This window comes from Sceloporus occidentalis, unplaced genomic scaffold, assembly GCF_023333645.1.
Source record: "Sceloporus occidentalis isolate IW3139 unplaced genomic scaffold, rSceOcc1.0.p SCAF_4, whole genome shotgun sequence".
Classification (NCBI taxonomy): Eukaryota; Metazoa; Chordata; class Lepidosauria; order Squamata; family Phrynosomatidae; genus Sceloporus; species Sceloporus occidentalis.
Genome location: NW_028316984.1, coordinates 95,633,554 through 95,654,626, shown reverse-complemented (window position 1 = coordinate 95,654,626; position 21,073 = coordinate 95,633,554). Strand labels below are relative to the sequence as shown.

Genomic DNA, 21,073 nt, shown 5'->3' with positions numbered 1-21,073 from the left:
AGCCGATTTCAGAAAAGCAGTGCTCCTGGAAGAGGCCTACCATGGAAACAACTTTTTCTAAGATAATAATGGAGACCTAATTAATTTTCCAGATAGTGTATGTCCTTATGTTATTATTAGATAGTGCAACTTGCTGCATGAGGATGGGTTTTCATAGAAGTGCCAACTGCCTGGATTTATTTCTGCTGGAAAAAGCACATCATCACCAATTGTCTCAACAAATATAAGTTGGTATTGATATTAAGTGATTTGAATTCAGACTACTCAGGAATATATGGTTATTCTTCATCACACTTATGCTGAAATATTCCCCCCCCCTCTTTTTTTTTTTTACAAGTAAGGAATATAAGCTGAAAGGAGCTACCTAGATCCTGCTCAATGAACACTAATCCTGGCTCAAGGAGTGTTAAGGCTAACACTTCCTGGGAACTGTTTGATACTAATAGCTCCTGTTTTCCTTGAGGTACTTGAAATACAGTACAGGTGGTTTTGGTTATAGCAGCTCCCATTTTTACTGCATAAAAATATAGAATGGTTCTCTCAGCCTCAGAGGCAGGCACGGGGTTATTTATCACCAGCAGTGAGGAAATTGAAAGGAGGAGAGGAATGAACTACAGTAAATGGTGGCTATGTGTGATGTTTGAAAGGGGAGGGGCAACCAGGCCCAGCTGGGGCTAAGAAAACATGCACAAGTCAAAAAGGATGAAAGGGGAAGCATAAAAATGGAGAATCTGTTAGCAGTGATTATAGCCTTTGACTTTAATGTGATAACTTTGCCTGATTTTAACCCAAAAAAGATGACAAAAACACACTTCTTATTCAACTCCTGCAACGCCCAATTCCTCCTAGTGGGAGGGGAAGAACCAAAGAGCTGCCACCATCACCATCTTCCCACCCAGGCATTCAAAAATGTCAGAAGCGATACCAAGGAGAGTAGAGGGGGTTGGTGCTACCTTTAGGTGCTCCCCCTTGGATTAAGCTCTTGCCTTTTGCCGTTTTACTCAGAGAAAGGGGGATGCTTCCTTTTTTGATGAGAGTTAAAGTACAGTATTTACATTGACCTGTGGATAAGTTAACCCAGGTTTTTGGGTTGATTTTTGTGACTAAAATTTCTAGATTTATACATGGGTGTGTGTATATATATATATATATATATATATATATATACACACACACACACACACACACACAGTAACTAAACTAATTAATTTAGGCACAATAGAGAGTGAATGGGATCGAAGAAAAAATAGTAGTAAATATTAAACCCAGCTTGGTCTACCACTCATGCCAGTGTAAAACACTTGCTGTTGTTGTATGCCTTCAAGTCATTTTCAACTTGTGGTGATGCTACAGCAAACCTATCACAAGGTTTTCTCAGCAGAATTTTTTCAGAGTGATTTTGCCTCTGAGTCTGAGAGAGTGTGACTTCCCCAAGGTCACCCAGGTAGTTTCCATTGATGAGGGAATTTGAACTCTGGTCTTCCAAGGTCCTAGCCCAACACTCAAACCACTGCACTACACTGGCTCGCCTTAAAAACATGAGCACTTTAAATTATTTGCTGTAAGGAAGAGGCATATCTAGCAGTTCAATGGAGTCTCTTTGGTGGTTTCAGCCCAAAAATGCAAGATGTTTTTCCAAAAACATTCAAATATCATTTGGGCAAATGTTCAAAAAGTATCAGAGGGGAAACTGAATAAAGAAATAGCGGTGTTCTTTTTTTATTTGGTTTTTGTGTGTGTAACCCAAGATGGCAAGCACATCCAGGGTTGAGGTTGGGGAAGTAGAAGTAAACTGAAAACAGATCTATTTAGGATTATTCAGAGTGTAAAAAAAATGTCTTTCTAGCTTGAGAGAAGGCTCCATGTATGCAGTTAAAGTAACTTGCTGTATTACTCATGTATAAGTCTAGAAATTTTAGTAAAAAAATTGATCCAAAAAACCTGAGTTGAGTATCCATGGGTCAATGTAACTACTGTCCTTATTACTGTTATTAAGAAAGGAGCCATACCCTGGTGAAACACAAGAGTGTATTCTGTCCTGCAAGCACTGACCTCCCTCTACTCTCTTATCCATCCAGCCTTTAGTGTGAGCAGAAACAGTTATGCCTGATGGAATTTTGTAAATTCTTCAGCATTGTTTTCTTTGCTTCATCCTTTAGATCCTTTGTTACATGAACTTAAGTTTTATCCTCGATTTATCCACAGGTCATAGCAAAATCCATAATTTTGGCCTCAGAACCTAGCCTTGACTTATACATGAGGTCAACTTATAGTCAAGTGTATACAGTAAAATATCAAAACAGAGGGGGGGAAACATAGGGCCCGTACAGACAGGCTAAAATAAAGCTGCTTCAGGTAACTTCAGAGGTATGCTGCTTAAATGATGCATGCATCCTAAGAATCTAGAGGCCGGGCCAAAGCCACACTCTAGTCCTTAGGACTAGAGTGTGGCTTTGGCATGGCTTCTGGACTCTTAGGACAAATGCATCATTTAAACAGCATACTTCCAAAGTGACCCGAAGCAGCTTTATTTTGGCCCGTCTGTATGGGGCCATAGCTAACTTTGTGCTCCACATTCTTGGTTCAAGAAAGTATATATTAAATCATGTGTTTTTGGTAAAACTACAAAACCTGGATATTTCCAAAAATTCTGTTAGTATTATGTCCAATTAAAACTAGTTATGTTTTCATTTATTACTGCCTGAACACTTCAGTTAATAATAAATAATCATTTTTTTAAAAAAAAGACCGAGTATTTAATCAAGTCTAATCTGCCATTTAACTTTCACCTGATGCAGAGAACATGAATTCCTAGCTTTAGAAATTAAGTTTTAAGAATGTGAGCTTTATCCAGAAAATGCAGAATAGGATCAATCCTGGTTCACATGACTTTAGAATAAAAAATAAAGTTCATTCAAAATAAACTCCCACCTTGTTGTAGAGTTTTAAAATGTAACATTGTTATAACAGCATAGAAAGGAAGTATGGGCGGGGGAGGAATCTAGCAGCAACTTTCCCACTGTACCATCTTCCACAAATCTTTGAAGGTTTATTACCAGGGTTTGAAGGTTTATGACAGTTTGCATCGTTCTGTATCATATGACACTGTGATCCAATTTCCTGTTACAGTGCATACGCGGGCACGCTTTACGCGGCTCTCAGCATACGCTGAAAACCGCATGGGGAGGAAGGGACGGTGTGTCCTATAGGGACTAATGGGGCACATGCCCATGGCATGCGTGCGCTGCCGTACCACCATGCCACTGCATGCATGAGCCCTATTCATTTAAATGTGGCTTGAGGATATGCGTAATTTGCCTTACGTGGGGGAGTCCAGAACGGATCCCCCGCATAAAGCAAAGGCGCCCTGTATTATACCTGTGGCGTTTTGTACTCCATCAATGTGCCAGTGTGATTCTAGGCTGCATCAATAGAAGTATAGTGTCTAATTCAAGGGAAGTAATAGTGCCACTCTACTCTGCCTTGGTCAGGACTCACCTGAAATACTGTGTCCAATTTGGGGCACAACAATTCAAAAAGAATGTTGAGAAACTGGAGCGTGTCCAGAGGGGGACAACCAAAATGGTGAAGGGTCTGGAAACCATGCTCTGTGAGGAGAGAATTAGGGAGCTGGGTATGCTTAGCCTGGAGAAGAGATAGTTAAGAAGTGATATGATAGCCCTGTTTAAGTATTTGAAGGGGTGTCACATTGGGGATTGAGCAAGCTTGTTTTCTGTTGCTCCAGAGAATAGGACCTGGAACAATGGATGCAAACGACAGGAAAAGAGAATCTACCTCAACATTAGGAGGAACTTCCTGACAGTGAAAGCTGTTCAATAGTGGAGCACACTCCCTCAGTGTGTGGTGGAGTCTCCTTCTTTGGAGGTTTTTAAACAGAGGCTGGATGGCCATCTCTCAGGGGTTCTTTGATTGTGTGTTCCTGCATGGCAGTGAGGTTGGATTGGATGGCCTTTGTGGTTTCTTCCTCTCTACGATTCTATGATTATGTGATCTAACAAAATGGGTTGAAATCCATGAAAGCTCATGCTAAGATAAATTAGTCCTAAATATGCTACTGGGTTGATTCTCCCACTGTTCCCTTTTTATGCTGAAACAGAGTGACCCAGCAGCAGCAGCACCCACCAATAATGTGGATGGTAGTTGAGTATTTGCCAGGCACAAAGGTATGCAGCATAGGGCTTCAATCCCCATACATATTGGAAACAAATGTGTTATAAAGTAGGGACCATCAACCTGAAGCCGGGGCAGCCTGAGTCTCCCTTATCTGGAAATATGAAATCCAAAATACTCCAAAAACCAAAAGTTTTTTCATGAGTGGCTGAGATAGTGACACCTTCTGTTTTCTGAAGGTTGAATGTGTACAAATTTTGTTTCATGTACAAAATTATTTAAAATATTGTTTAAAATTATATTCAGGCAGTGTGTATGTGAAACAAATGAATTTTGTGGTTAGATTTGGTCCCATCTCCAAGGTCTCATTATACACATATATGCAAATACAGGTATTAAAACTTTTAAGAAGTCCAAAATAAAAATAAAAAACCTTCTGGTCACAAGCATTTTGGATACTCAACCTGTATTTTGTTTTCTTCTTACCCCCACTGACTTAGTAGCATTTATGGAATGCACCGTTTTAAAGGTTTTAGGCTGGAACTGTGTGTCAGGAAACGTACATGTGTCCCATAGCTATACCTCCAAATGCCACCCCACCAAAAAAATATGTAAGCAGCGCACTAGCTGTCCAGCCATTTCTATGTTGTTGGCAAATGATGGGGATCGACGGATATATGTCCAACTATTTTTCTGTAACAGACACTGCAACAGATATCTGGGGGACCTCTACAAAAGCAGGGAAATAGCTGGCCATGCCATTGGTGATTCCTCCTCCCACTCCCAAACTATCTGAAAATGGTCATGTGGAAATTGTCAAATAGAATTTCCGCATGAATGAAGGGGAATAGAAAAAATAGAAATGCAGCCCCGTCCGAGAAGTTGACCTTATAAATTAAGACTAGCAAAACAATATATAAAAGAAGACTTTTTGGCATCCCATGGAAGCCACTTCTTACTTTCATGTGTCAAAGTAATAGTAAATTTAAGCCACCAAACAACCAAATTACATTTTGGATTAATAACTAGATAAATACTACTATTATAATGTGTAAAGAAATAGAATTGAAATTGCAGGTGTAAGATGTTTGACAGAGTGGTATTTCTATTATGTGCTGTGAATTAGGGGAGGGCTGGAAAGAGGATGGGTTTGTTTGTAATGGGGGGATGCTGTAATGCTGAAACTATACTATTGTTCAATATCAATAAATTAATTTTAAATATTTTAAAAATTTAAAAAATTAAATGATCATATGGATTGCACTGATTAAAAGGCAGACTTGGGAAGTTTGGGCGTTGCATCCTTGGAACAGAATCCCAAATTCCAAGTTGAACAAAAAAGTAAGTTACAGAAATGTAAGTTAAACTTATGGTTATCATAATTCATAGACAGGATTCCAGCCAGTTTAATTCCCACTTCCAGTTTATGAAAGTATAAAACAGAAAAGACTTCAGAACCAAATGACACTACAGGAGCCCAGCTTTTTTTTTCTCAGAATTTTTATTAAATGCTTATAAAACAATTCCAGGTCACACAGAAAGCTAACAGATTAAAGCAAAAGCAAAATGAAAAATCTAGAAAATAACCTTGGCTCTTGAGATGTAACATTCCAGTCTTGGGAGAACAGAAGTAGGATATTGGGATAAATCTTCATTTCTTATGCAGGAGGAAATTATTGTTTGATGCTGGCAGACTAAGAATGGCATTCATATTGCAAGGCATTTGGGGGGGGGGGGTCCTTTTTATAAGGCTAAGTATGCCATTCAAATATTAGCAGCCATGTTTTGAAAGATTCCTTTGAAGATCCAGTTTTGCCATCCTCAAAGAGATGCTTTTCATCTCAGCACCAATCTGGTAACTGCCAAAAGCAGCACCCAAGTCCTCTTCAAGGCAATTATATTTCAAGCATGAAGAACAAAACTTTCCTGGACTCCCAGGTACTCTAGGTTTCCTCTGATGCTCAAGACTGCCTTCTGCCTTCACTCTCAAACCTTTACCTCAGAACATGTTTCCCAAGGGAATAGCCCAGTGTTTCAGTGGAGCTCAGTTGAAATGTTTATGCCCTAAGAAAGGGAAGTATATCAGGGTAGGGATTTTTAGGTGTAGCACATGAAGTAGGAGAACTCAAGGACAGACAAAATTAGGGCTTTAGATAAAACAAGCACTTTGGGGGGAATGAGTTCCTGTAATGCCTTGTGATGATTATCCTGGCTGAAATATTGGGGCAGATAACACATCATATAGTGCATGACAAAAGTACCTGCATCAGCTACAAGGTAGAAGCATTATCTAACCTGCCTGGATGACTGAGAAAAATAGGGGTGAACTTTTAAGTTGAAATCACCAATATGAGAAAGAGACCCTCTTTACCTTTAGATGTTTCTCTTTTCACCCTTATTTCATATTGAGATGAAGTGTAGCCCCATCAAAAAAGCAAATTATAATTAGATGCTGCAGCATGCATTACAATTTAAAAGACTCACATGATAACAGCTTAACACAGTAGAAGGATGCCTAGAATCAGCTATAGCAAGGCTGGGGAACATTTGTGCCTCCAGATGTTTTAGTCTGCAACTCCCATAAACCTTGATCACTAGCCGTGCTAGCTCAGACATCTAGGAATTGACATGCAAACCATCTGGAAGGCCAAAAATGTCCATCCCTGAGCTATATAGACTACTATTTTTGTCCCTTCTACACTTTTTGACTTACTTTATTTTCACATTTGTTTTCTCCCTTACAACTCAAAAGAAGTTAACAAATATTGAAGGCTCCTCCTTGGTTACTGAGATAGTGAAGATAAACGCTTGTCTATTTCTCCTAGACAAGCCTAGGTTCTAAATCCAGAAAATTAGGACACAGAATATCACACAAGCTAATTCCTCAACAGAAAGAAAACCCGATCTAAAAACGTTATTGACAGTTGAATCAATGCTGTTTCCAAGTCCAAGTTAAATCAGCTTGGAGTCCATCTATGAAAAAAACAATAAACCATGGCAGGGTTTATGGCAGGTTGCCAATTTGAGCTATGAAGGGAAGATATCCTTATAATATACTCCACTTTTAACAGAGAAAACATCAGCGTTGCACAGAATTATTGCCTCCAGCATCCAAGCAAGGTCCAAGCTGAACTGTAAAACAAACATACAAAGAAAATTACATCAATACAACTGTAGGTAAAGAGCATTTCCCAGGGGCATGGCCAGTGTCTTAACACCTCTGAACTAGAAACATTTGTTCCATGTAAACATCAGTAAAGAACAACTCCAAACATACCTATTCTCCTGAGGAGATAGTAATGGGTTGGGTTTTTTTTTTTTGGGGGGGGGGGGTTGGTTCCACAGGTCCCAGAATCCTCAAGCAGCATAGCTATTGGACATGTTGCTTGGCTATTCTGAGAGTTGTAGCACCCAAAACAATCTCTGTAGCTGGTTATATATGTGTGGTGTCCCAAAAACAACTTTTACAGTAGGACTCTGCAAAGTACTGTCCTCAAGATGCTGTTGGATTGCAACTCCATGACAGTTTTACCTTAGGATCACCATAAGTTGGAAATGACTTGAAGTCACACTACAAGAAATTTTGTCCACCTGTTTTACGGACTCTGCCCTTTTGACCAAAGAAGACAGTGATATATATTTATTTTTGCAGTTGACCAAAATATTGTTTTCCACCTTCCATCCCCTGGAATCTAGTGTGGCAGTTAGGCATTGTGGCTTGGATGTTTCTGTGGGGTGGCACTTTGATAAAGAGAAAGAAGGAAAATACCATAGGAAGCACAGACATTGCGTTACACTACTTGAGCCCATTGGCCCCTAAATTTCACCTTACCCTAATTGGGACTGACCCCAGGGTTTCAGGCAGGGATTTTGCCATCCCAAACTGATGATGCTGGAAACTGACCCTGCAACCTTCTAAATCCAAATCACATGCTTTTCTGCCCCGCCCCAACCCATCTCCTTTGTGGCATCATCCATACATTTGTTGTCTGCTTGAGAAAAGAGGAGGCAAAGGTGTGTTGTGAGAACACAGGGGCTTTTTTGTGTTTACAGCCAATACAGCCCAAAGGAAGACCATTCAAAACCATACCAAATCTTCACCCAAGGTGAAGTGCCACAAGACAAAGAGTGATCACATCTTTCTGCTAGTATATATCTATACAGCAGTATGTCCCTGAAAGGAGAAAGGAATCCAGGGCCTGATTCCCACTACCTTTTAAACCTGATTGCAAATCAGTTTGAACCAGTTCAAATGACCCTAGTTTCCACTTGAATCAATTCACTGAGGCAATTCAGAGAGGAGGCCATGCGCTAGACCCATTTAACCTGCATCTTTTTGACACTGATATTTTCCCTGTCCATTTGGATAAATCGATTCTGCAGAAGTGTGAACCAGATGTGGATCGGAATTGATTTAATAGCAAGTACATTTCTATACCACTTATCAGTGCACTTAAGCACTCCCTAAGCAGTTTACAAAGTGTAAGCTAATTGCCCCAACAATCTGGGTACTCATTTTAGCGACATTGGAAGGATGCAAGCCTGAATTGAGCTTGAGTCCTTTCACGGGTATTGAACTCGCAACCTTATGGTTTGTGAGTGAGTGGCTGCAGTACAGGCATTTAACCACTGCACCACTAGGGCTCCTTAAATTTGCCCTTCAGCTGGCTGGAGCAGGTCCATTTTGAACTGATTCATTTGTGAATGTGAACCACAAGTGGGTTATTTTACAGGGAGAAAATGCGATCAGGGCAATGTAGTGGGAACCATGCTCCGCTGTCGAATTGATCCATCAATTTGGATTGCAAACTGCTTTTTTGTAAGAGGGAATGAGGCTCAGAAGTGTCCCCAATCATTTCCTTAGCCATGGTTTTCTGGCTGAATGAGTAGAGGCAGTTTGTTTGTATATCATGTGCAGACAAGACATAGAATCCTGTGGGGAGTTCCTCTGCTCTTTGCTACCGATTTCTATTCTTGCCTCTAACTGCTGAATGAGCAGCACACAGGTGGAAGCTCAGAATAGCTATTTTCTATCCAGACAGCTGCCACCAGCATCTGATCTTTGCCTGCAGCAAGGTCTCTGTTGGAGGCCCAAACTCACTCCTGGAGCCCAGTCTCACCCCCAATTTGGGCAATTTTATGGTCTCCTCTTTTAACTCTTTTCCCATTGCCCAAGCAGTGTTTATTAGATTAGTTTGCCATCATAAAGGGGTGACCGCCAAGAAGAGTTGTTGCTTTTAAATACCAGTCAGAGACCAAGTGATCTAAGCCTTCAGTCTATTGCCCAAAAAGGAAAAGTCCATCCTCCAATATCCCACATAAATAGAAACATAAAAAGAACCTGTTCACACTAAGTTATCAATTCACTATCTCAAGTCTTCATGTTTTTGCCAGTGCAAGAAGGGACAAGGACTAATGCTAGCAATTTTTTCCCTTCTTCCTCAGCTGCCATAACAGTTGTATAGACAGCTACTTCTGATTAATTCTTTGCTTATAACTACTGAATAATAAAACTGGGTGCCACATCAGGAGAAAGGTGATATATAAACTAAGTAAATAAATAATAAATTAACAATAGCAATAAGTGATAGCTTGATTATTTTACAGTGTATTGTAATTTCTTAATTTCTTTTATGGTCACTGGTACGGCCTCATTAATAATAGAGTTGAGGTTACAGTGTGGTAGGTAGGAGGACTATGTTTTGTATCATAGGTCAGTGGCTTCCATCATTCACATGTTCAACACATACACACACACATATCTACCTGTTTCATACCCACCAACATTTCACAGATCAAAACTGGGACACATGGCCAAGCAACATCAGTGTGTGGTCAAGAAGACAAAAGTTATTAATGAGGAAGATCACACAAGCTAGGAGAAGTGACAACAGTTTGCTTCTGCCTGAGCCTACTGGGAAGTACAAGATTATTTTTTCTCCTCCTTCCTCAGTCAATTGAGTTCAAATTTTGAACTCAGTTTGCAGCAATTGAAGTAAGGTGGGGGAAAAGGGAGAAAGTGGGAGAAGAAGAGAGAAACTGGGACATTTTAAAAGCAGCTGAAAAATGAAAGGACAGGATTAATCTGGACTGTCTCTCCCAAACAATTGGAGAATATGGCACAGTGCGCCCACCCCCTACATGGGCTCACCCTACAGAGATTTGAGGTCACGCAGATGGTGCACCCTAATATGGTGAATGGAACACACACACACACAGCAGATACCATGCTATGTGCCATAGGGGCACACCCCATTCAAATGAATCAAGCTTGATCACACACAGGATTTGCCTTATGTGGGAGGGGGTTTCAGAACGGATCCCCCACAAAAGGCAAATGTGCACTGTATTTTAGTTACTCTTGAAAGACAGGGAAATAAAAACAAGTAACTGTTAACTACTGAGAGAACTTGGAAATACAGTTAAATTTCCAAGACTCCAAATTTCCTAGAGCCTCTTATTTCCCCCCCCCCCCCAAGTTACATAAGGAAGATGGGACAGAGGTACAAATATGCTGTATGGTAGGTGCCCTGATAACAGTGTGAGCATCTATTAGTCAGATTCTTCCCTCCTTTGAAATGGGGTGGACAAACTTGGTCAAGCACTTGGAGAAAGAAAGGAACTTGCAGTTTTGCCTTAGCTCTTCAGTTGCAGGGACACAGGTATCAAGTTTCCTCCCATCTCACTCCTCTCCTAGCAGAACAGCTGGTTCTGTAGTTGATTCAAGGACTGCAAATTGCTTTTCCATCTTTCAGAAAGCTATTCCCTTTCCTACACTTTGAGGCTGGCGGTATACAGCTGATTGAAGACTTAAATATAAACTGACGCACAGGAGAACAGCAGTGGTCCCCTAGAAACAAAAGTGATTTGGCATCAGTTTAAAAGAAATGCTTGTTAATCCCTGGCCTTTTCATGCTACTCTTCTTTTCATTAAATGTCATCTTGCATGAGTCTCAAGCTATCTGAGGTTTTTGAAAAGGTACTCAGCTGCAGAGCCATGATAACTTATTTTTTAATGACTGAACTCAATCAGGCCACACAAAATACCAATGCTGAAGCATGTATGAAGAAATCAAAGGAGGATCTGGTGCAGGAGATGGAGTGGGGGATCCACAGATCTTCCAATCCTTTTCCATGGTATTGAGAAAAAAAGTTGAGAGGTCCTTAGTAGAGGGTTCTGATCCAGGATTAGTAGAACTTTTAAAATGATACTAAGCAAAAATCTGAAGCTGAAAAACAAACATCCAGTCACCCAGATTTACAGTTGATCATGGCTGGAAGTGGAAAATGTAAACAAGTTCTGAAAATAACCACAGAAATGATTTTATAGATTGAAGGCTACTTAGAAATTTAAATTTACAGCGCTTCATAAATAAAGGTTAATAATAATAATAATAATAATAATAATAATAATAATAATAATAATAATAGAAACCAATAAAACTCATGCTCAAGGGAAGAACAGCCAAGGTTTTAAATACTAGTGCTTTCCAGGGGGCATGTCTCCAGAGAGATACTCAAACACTTCTGCAGTAATACTAAAAGGTCATAGAACTGGAAAGAGCCTTAAAGACCACCCAGTCCTAGGGTATGTCACCATGGAGGGTCTGAGGGCCACACCAAACTGGCATTCCAGTCCCCTGGATTCAGATGAACTATACTGTATTCCTCTCATTAGTACAAAGGTGACACCTGGCATGCTCTAGTTTTGATTTACTTTGCTGGTGGAAGATGGCTACTTTGAGCCCCCAGTAGGCCCATAACCCCATGAAAAAGCCTTAAAATACAAAACTGTGCCCCCCCCCCAGGGGCTTCTGGAGGTGTGACTCACACAGAAAGTTGTATCAATTTTCAGTTCACTTCTTACTTTTTAAAAAAGACATCTCCTGGTCTAAAATGGCAATGGAGGGCTAAAAATGTGATAAAATTCTTGTCCACTTCCTATAGGGGATAATGTTTTAAAAACTAGAGGGGCTTAAAAACCACTTGGAAGACACATGCAGACTACAGGCCTTTACCTTTCACACCCCTGCTCTTAAATGTTAAAAAAGGAGAAGTGCTCATGCCTCTCCTATAGAAAGATTCATACTGTTCCTGTATTGGAAATACATTATTTCCTACTGAAAGGAGTGAAAATGTATGATTTCCCCTTTAACCAGTTACAAAAAAAAACATACAGCCCATGTTCCAAGGGGTGCGTGCAAGAAGAGTTCCTGCTTTTTACACAGGGAACCATTCATGCAGTATGCATGTATGCTGTCATTTAAGTTGAGTTCTCCCAACCCATGTCGTTGCTAAGAATAATTCATACATATATTTGGGAGCATAACAGCAGCTTCCATATGCAGTTGAGTGGCAGCTGCTCTGTGCAGCAAACCATAATTGTGTGCTGGCTTGCTATGCAGTATTTGCAGTTTTCATAATGTTGTCATAATCTTTCTGGCATTTACAGTCACATACTATAAACGTGGCCCAGAGCAGCTTCGTGCAAGCAATTTACCATACAAACAGATTTGTCTTGTATTCTCAAGCAAATCGAAGCCAGTGGGTTGAGTGTATAAATTAGCCTTAGAAAGAAGTAATTCTGAGGAAGTTGCTTTCTCTGCCTATTTGCCGAGACCAAGTCCTCCTTCCGGAGGAATAATTAGCTTGTGCTGAAAGACAAATTGCAGCCTAAGCAGAATATTGCATGAACCACTTGTGAACTCAAGTAAAAACATCTGTTCTCCATATCAAAAGTTGAGGAATATGAACTAAAGAAGTAGGGCTTCTCCTACTCTGTGGCTGCTTTCCTCCTCCCCAGAGGACCTGCCATTAGTTGAGCAATGGGTTTTGGCTTGCAGACCACAGCAGCTGAAATAAACACACAAATCACCAAGGAGAAGGAGAGAGGACCCAATAGCCCTGATGAACTTTTGCAAGCGATACTCAACACCATCTATTGCTGGGAGCTAAAATTCAATTTGGACGTCAGCTTCTTGGCACTCATGTTGCACAGCTCACCTTTAGCTGACTCTTGGTTCACAGTGTAGCAGAGCTGGGGCAGTCAGCATTCAAAGCAAAATGATGCGTATTCTTAAAATGAACCTGTCACAGATAAAATTATAGTTGGCCCTCAACATTTGCTGGGTTTAAGGTTACAGGATCCCCATAAAGGTGGGAAAGCAGCAAATTTAAAAACAAAACAAAACTTTTTTTACCTGACAAAACACCTCTCTAGGAATTTCTAGGTTCTCCAGGGCAATTCTATGGTCAAGATCTGTCAGAAGTTGACCATGAAATTGCACTGAAGGACCTACAAATGTCTAGGGAAATGTTCTCTCTAGGAATCTCTAGGTCCTGCAGCATAACTTCTGGCAGAAGTGAACAACAGACACATGCTGTAGAACCTAGGGATTCCTAGAGAGAACATATTAATCAAATCTGCAAAAGTCAAAGCCGCAAATGTGGAGGGCTAACTGTAGACCTAAACTATACAAGACAGTGGCTGACCTGCATCTTTAAAGTCTGTCCCATGCATGTGTAAAGCAATAGTGGAGTAGAGAAAACAGAATTTTAAAGAACCAAAAGGAAGCAGATTCTACCCACAGCCTTACCTCCTGCAACCCATTCCAAGAGATAGATTTGACAGCCAGCCTCACTTTTGTGTGCATTTGGTGTGCAGAAGAATTTTATTTCAATGCAGCGGCAGGATACCTGAAAGTAGGAGACCAGTCTCGGGAATGCAAGATAGGCTGCCTAGGTCTGATCTCAGATACCTAACTGTAGCTTCCTGTTCTTCCAGCACCTTGTTTTATCTAATGGCAGGGCTGAGCCTGTTTTTATTATCAGTGAAAAAATGCCTAGAAAGACTTGCCTTGCACCCAAATGTCCACACATTGAGCATGGAGATGTAAGAAGGGGACCCCTGCATGCCTCTATGTATGCAAGCTTCTTCAGAAGTTTGGAACTCTTTATTTTAGGGGGTCAGTAATTTCTGTGGGTGCAGGGTCTGATTTTCCACTACCTCTAGTTTTGAAAAAAATGCATGTGTGTTTTTTTAAAAAATCTTTTATCACTAAATGAGCTACTTAAAAGGTGAACTGCAGCTCCCAGAGAACTGCTGGAAGGGCCAAGGCAGTCCAGGAACTGCAAAAATAGGCTGGGTGCTCTACATTTGCCCACTCCTGCTGTATAGGAGTAAGAACCCCACATACTAAGTTCCCCTTCTCCAATCACCTACAGTTAATGTGTGTATTGCGGGCACAGCAGAGAAATGGGCAGAACGACAGCATGGCTTCACTGGCTTTTTCACTATCTAAGGACTTCCCTTTTTGTGTTCAACACATGAACGGGGGCTAAAAAGAAGAGTAAAGAAACACCACTTGTCTATTGTCTATAAATGCAAATAGATTTCAGCTAGTTAAGAACTGGTTTTTACCCTGCATGGCCAATTGTTGCTTGTGTGAACCAGCTCCATTGCAAACATTGTGTCTGAAGTGCTGGGAATCAGTCTGGAAGTTCTTGCTGCAGTGCTTGACATGGATGGCTCACTACTGTGAGAAACATACTCGCATGATCCAAACTAAAACTGTTCCAAGACAAGGCTTGGCAGCATCAGGGTGACCAGATGTCCTAACCACAAAGGAGGACAAGGCACCACAAAATGTAGGATACTGAAGAAAAATGTAGGGCATTCCAAAATAAAAGCTAAAAACTCATATAAATATAATCTCATGTTTTTTTGTCATGCTGAACATGGAGGGCACTTTAGAATTCCTCCTGGGCAGAAGGCTGAAATATAGAGATATCCTGGAAAAGGAGGATGTCTGGTCACCCTGTGCAGCATGTATATGCCATGTTGGATTTCTCTCTCTCTCACTCACTCACTCCCACCCTCCCTCCCATTTTCTTTTATATGTGAAGTTAACTGGAGCAAGAAAATCCTTTCATAGGTTTTGGTCTTCCCTGTAGAAGACTCAGGTTTCAACCCTACATCTGTGTAGGCCTAAATCACCATGACTGTCCAAGGTATTACAGCAAAGACCGAAATAAACTTATTTTGTTTGCTTGTTTTAGGAGGACAAAATGCTGATAACTATAACAGCACCCCATGAGCCACCCTCTCTACACCCACAGGCTCCACCTCCTCCTATTCTACCAAAGCCTGGAATGGACAATCTTAAACTACAGAGACTCTTGAAAAAAGCAGCAAAGAAGAAAGCAGTATTATCTACACAGCAAACCACATCATTCCGGTCTACTTTGTCCCCCGTGAGTGAAGCCAGCCCAGACTTGGAGCACAATGAACACTCTTCTCCATTAAAACCCACTGAAGCTCACAGGCACCTGACCATCAACCTCCCACCCCGCTTTTCCATCAAGCCTATTGTCCATGTTTCATCTCCCTTTCCTAAGGCAAAGCCCTTTACATTCAAAGTCACCGAACAGAGGAGCATTTCTGAGCATCTCAAACTCACTCTCTCACCTGCAGTATCACCATTTCAGAGACAGAGCACTCCTGAGTCCTCATGGCCACCCGCAGAACATCCATCAGACATGCACACACAAGTGCCTCCTTCAAGCACCACACACACTGTATTTGTTTTCCCTGAACATCCTGTTTCCCCTGTAGTGGAGACCCCAGTGCAAGTTACTCATGTTGCTGAAACCCATGCCTATATTCATAGTGTTCAAGAACCAAGGGCTAAAACCTCACTGTTAGAACAGTCACTGGAAGCTCCTAAAAGTGAAGACAAGGCCACATCAGTTCCTTTGCAGATCAACTATTCACATCCATCTCCAGGTGACAAGCAAGTTACACACTTTATAAGCCAAGCCTCTACTCCTAAAGTAGATGTTACCTCAGCCCCTGAGCCTCCTGCCAGGACAATGAAAACTGAAATACTGCATGTTCCCAGACATCATACTGGGGATACATCCCCAGTTCCTCAGGTCAACAGGCCTGTGACTTTGGAAAGCAGAAGCCTTCAACCACACACTGAAGCCCAGAAACAGCCATGTACCACTGCCCTTCAGAACCACATCATGACAGAGGCAGTCATACTTCCTCCACCAGTTGTCAGCATACATGCTCCTTTGCCAGAAGGTAGGCCTGATATGCAGACTCTATCACCACTGCCACATACTGCTCCTCCGAGTACAACAGACTCCTTACCAAAACCAAAGCCAGCATTGCCTCCCAGAAACAAGTTTAGTGGCTGGTCTCGTCTCAAGAAGCACTTAATCGTGGAATCTGAAGAACCACAGTTTCCCATCTCAGAATCTGAAACACCTAGGCCTGAACAGATGGGAAAAGAAAAGACAAAAGTAGAGGAGTCACAAGCCCACAGCAGTCCAGAGAAGAGCATAACCAAGTCAAGAGCAGTCAAGATGTGGGATGCCATCTTGTATCAGATGACAACCAGCAAGGCAAGAAAACAGCAAGCAGAAGAAAAGGAAATGAGGAGAGAAGGAACGTTTTCATTCAAGAGACGTTTACCCCTTCTCCTCCACCGACCACGCTTTGATGCAAGGAAGCTTAAAGAGCTGGCTTCCAAACCCATGACAAAGATCACTACTTTGTTTGAGGTACGCCGAATCCAACCCAAACCACCTGAAGAAATCCTGATAAGTTTTAATAGGACTGCATCCGGGTGGCAGATGAAAGGAAGCAATGAATGAAATCCTCTTTAGAAGGTTGTATGCTGAGCTAGAAGGATTTGAAATAAAAAGCAAAATTTATCAAAGTTTTAATCACTTGCAAAGAAAAAATAAACAGAATCGCCCACAGGGTTGCTGCCTGTTACCTAGAGGTATACCTACACATCGGCCTGTTACAGACGGCCAAAATAATGCTGCTTCGGGTCTCTTTGGAGGTATGCTATTTAAATGATGCATGGGTCCTAAGAGTCCGGAGGTCGCGCCAAAGCCACACTCCATTCCTAAGCAATGGAGTGCAGTTTTGGTGCAGCTTCCGGATTCTTAGGATGCATGCATCATTTAAATAGCATACCTCCAAAGAGTCCCAAAGCAGCTTTATTTTGGCAGTCTGTAACAGGCCATCGTGACCATTAAGATACGATCTAAGAGGGAATGATATTCACCTCAATCATCTTGTACAAATTTGTTCAGGGAATATGAAGTGGCCCAAATAAAGCCAATAGCTTAAGTACTCTCAAAGGCTGTTTCATACAGCTGAATCAAATGTGGACAATATATTTATTAAGGGATACCATCTTAGGCAGAGTAAGCATACTACAGAAAAGCCATCTGTAGTATAGAAGTAGCATTGCCAGAACCTACTTCTTATTCTACAATAAATGTAAATGTAATGCCTTCTTCTCCATACCCTAGATGTGGTATGGAGCAAAGCCTTTGGATCTGTTAAGAGTTGACTTGGCTATTCATTTTGCAAAACTCATATCACCTTGTCAAGTCACAGCCTGCCAGCAGAGGTGAAAACAAGGGTGGCAAACTTGTGGCACTCCTTAACTTAGTGGACTCTAAGTCCAATCATACCTTACCTTTTACCATGCTAGCTAGGACTGAATGGAGGTGTAGACCAACAACATGGGGGGATTTGTCACAAATTACTCATAGGTGTACACATGCTCAGTTTTCTCCTACCTTGGTGTGTTCTTTGATCAAAGCCTTTCACATGTTTACATAAATGCTTGACAAACTGGTAACAGAAAAAAATGAGCATGAGCATTATGGGCAACAACGGTTTTCTGAAGGGACCTTCAAGATTCTCATACTAAATCTCAATCTGAAACAGTACTTTTTGCAAACTAGAACTGGAAGCAATCCACCTAGACTAGCAATTTTTGGAAAACAAAGGTAGGACAACATCACAGTTTTGACCTATCATCACAGACTGTCACCTACTCCTTGGGCATAATGTGTGTAAAGTATGAGGCATACAGATCACAGCTTTAAGGCTACAGCAGCAATGATGTTAAAGGGTCTGGTCATTTGGGGGAGGGGCTGGCGTAACAAAGAAAACTGGATTTCTGTCGTTTGACCACTGAAAAGACCCTGCTCAGACTTAGCAGCATACATCACCTGGAGCAACACTCTGGAACTTAACAGGCAGGGAGTAGTGGCTTTCATGTCAGTGGATCACTGAACCCTATGCCCCAAACAGTCTTAGTACCATTGGGACTAAAGCAGAGTAAATTTACTGCCCTATGAAAGCCACCAGCTGCCACTGCAGCCAAGATAATTAAGGCTTGATCTCACTCAGAACTAGCACCTTGAATTGTGCTCATATAGACAAAATTTACAAATGTCCCAGAATCTTCCCTGAGAACCACCTCAGCAGAAGGTAGATAGTGGCAGTCACAGAAGCTGCATGTTCTGAACACTCTTTAAGGGTGATTCCATGTAAATCACACTGCACTAATGAGTTTATAATGGCAGCAAGAGAAAATATCAAATTCCTGGTATTCTGCAACAGTGCTGCTCAGGCTATCTGGTGCAAAGAACTGGCAATCACCCTAGCCCACCCCATGTGCCAGGCACCTGCAAAATATATGTGCCCATTGGCTACAACTGTTTTTTCTTTCCTAGTAACTTGCCACAGACTGACAGTGGTCCATGGACCATCAGTCTGAGTAGCACTGATCTGCAGAAAGTGGTTATGACAGAAAAAATGTGTTGGTACCTAGTATCCCTGAATTTATTTGCAACACAGGCCATCTGGAACAGGCGCCATTGAGAAGCCACCCCCAGAAGCACACAGGAAGGCTGCAGCTTTGCACACCTTGCTTTGACAGATCTTGATGAGTAGTTGATACAATGAAGTCACCACTTCAGGGCTGTTTTCAATTTTGTGTACACTCATTTTGGGGGAAAGGGGTGTGTGACATGTCTCCAAGATGTTTTTATGAAAAAATAGTTTGTTCTGACATCAAAGGCAAGACCTTCAGCCATTTTGTAGTCACTACACAGATACTGACTATCTGAAACAACACAGCAGACAAGCAGGTAGCAGTCTTCTACAATGCAAACATATAGCTGACTTAGGCAAAGTTCAGAAAGTGAATACTCAGTCAGTTTCAGAGGAAAGCTGTCCTCAGCATATGAATATGAAGAGGGTTAGTTTCTACTATTAGCAGACCACACTGTTATTTGCAATCATGACTGCCGTCTCTGTGTATCACCAGATTTGTGCTTGCCATTTTGCTATACAAGTATGCTTCTCATAACTTGGGAGTTGCTTGCACTGAGAACAGAGTAAGCTGCTTACATGCATGAGATATTATATTGGTTGTTGGTTTGTGTTTGGCTTGCTTAATCCCAGCAATGCAGCAGTGAGTTCACACAGTATTTTTGGTGCAGTAAAGTACACATTGCTAATGTTGCTGTTTGAATCATGGATTAAGTAGCTCTCTCTGTGTTTCCCCATATTGTTCATGCCCTTGGCTCATGCTTATCTTTGCCACTTGTGTGGTAGATGGAAACTCACCAGCAGCTTTAAAGCAGTTACATTACTGAGCATCATATATGGAGCACTTTGTTAAGGCCACATCAGAAGTTTATTTTTCTAAGTACTTTACATTTGCACCATGAACAAGCCCCTTCCCAAGATTTCAAGAAAACTTATTGTACTGTGTAACAATCCTGTTGTTAAATAAGGCATTATTCTCACATTATTCTTACTATAGCAACATTACCAATACAGAAAGATATTGTTCTAAACAGAAAATTCTTCCACACATGAGTGTAGCCTTTCTACACAGCTTCTCAATAGTAGCTGAATGCTGGCCAGCTGGCTGCTGTTGTGTGGTTGGGGAAAAGGCATTCCATGAGGAGCTACTGTATACCTCCTTCTACAGTGCCCCAAAAAGTATTTACTCTGGTGTAATCCCAGTCACCAAAAGGATTCCATACTGAATTTGAAAGAGTAGACAAGGGAGAGAGCTGCTCCCAATTTCAGAGGCAATCAGGGACCCAGCTCCAAGACCAGACTGAATAGGATAGTTGCCTGAAAGATGACTAGGCATGAGTTTGATTTCCATTCTGCAGCCATAGCAAGAAAAGCGGGAGGATGCATTTTATATAAGAAAGATCGTTGGAGATAAAACTACACATGACTGGGAACTGCCTTGTCTGGAACCCAAGACAGAACTTCTGAGAAGCTAAAGTTCTCTTTCTATCAGAGGTTCCAGAAAAAGAATTACCTATCAGAAACAAATCTTATTGATGGATTTGAAGTGTATTTTTGCCCTGACTGAAAGGATATTCCCCCCCCCCACCAATAGTTTTCAGTCCTCATGAAATGAAATACCCAATGGATTGGATAACTCAAAAGTGTACTTTGAAAAGTGAAACAAAGTCTACTAGTTTTTCAGATGCAGTTATGGCTTAGACAGAAGGGAAATGCACAGGGACAGCTTTAAAAAATTGGGACACTCACTGCATAGAGAAAGCATCTTACTCTAAGTTTCTTCCCTGGTCATACATAACGCAGAACTCTTGTCAGCAGCCAGCTGCCTTCATACGTTCCAAGTGGACCATACATATCAGGCCTTTTGCTCCCTCACCCCCAGTCTTAGAACAGCAGATAAGATGTGCTCCCTTCCCTGCATTAGCAGCATCTAGAGGCTAAAGAGACTGAACTTTCCTGCCAATTGAGGTGTACAGCCAACAATCAATAGGCAGTATGCACCATTCCCAATTTACAGAAGCAAAAGCTTAAAACGAACCAATAATGCATATTTGATAGCATCACATGCTTCATTACATAACTGGGAAGTAAACCAATCTTTGGTAATCATGAAGTCTTTGACCTTTAAATATAGAGCAGTAAGTATAGCTTGAACATGCCCAGTAGTCAGCTCTCTTTTTCCTTCAAAAGTTGGGTGTACAGGTCAAGGTTCAACTTTTGAGTAATTCTTCATGAATGTGTTTTATCCAGCAATAGGCCGAACGAGCAGGAATTCTAAATTAAGGAAGG

At 41.3% G+C, this 21,073-nt stretch overlaps 2 protein-coding genes across 6 annotated transcripts in view; one reads left to right on the top strand and one right to left on the bottom strand.

Annotated features, from left to right (window-relative positions):
* The window catches only part of PRR33 (proline rich 33), a 35,661-nt gene extending 18,802 nt beyond the window's left edge, over positions 1-16,859 (top strand). For both annotated transcript variants that reach the window (XM_089520972.1, XM_089520973.1), the window contains exon 2: positions 15,190-16,859. In XM_089520972.1, the coding sequence (XP_089377098.1) occupies positions 15,199-16,794 (1,596 nt within the window). In that variant the 5' untranslated portion in view covers positions 15,190-15,198 and the 3' untranslated portion in view covers positions 16,795-16,859. The remainder of the gene's footprint in view (positions 1-15,189) is intronic.
* LSP1 (lymphocyte specific protein 1) overlaps positions 5,614-21,073 on the bottom strand; it is a 138,621-nt gene continuing 123,161 nt past the window's right edge. For all 4 annotated transcript variants that reach the window (XM_089520974.1, XM_089520975.1, XM_089520977.1 and 1 more), the window contains one exon: positions 5,614-7,263. The gene's annotated coding sequence lies outside the window, so the exon portion shown is untranslated. The remainder of the gene's footprint in view (positions 7,264-21,073) is intronic.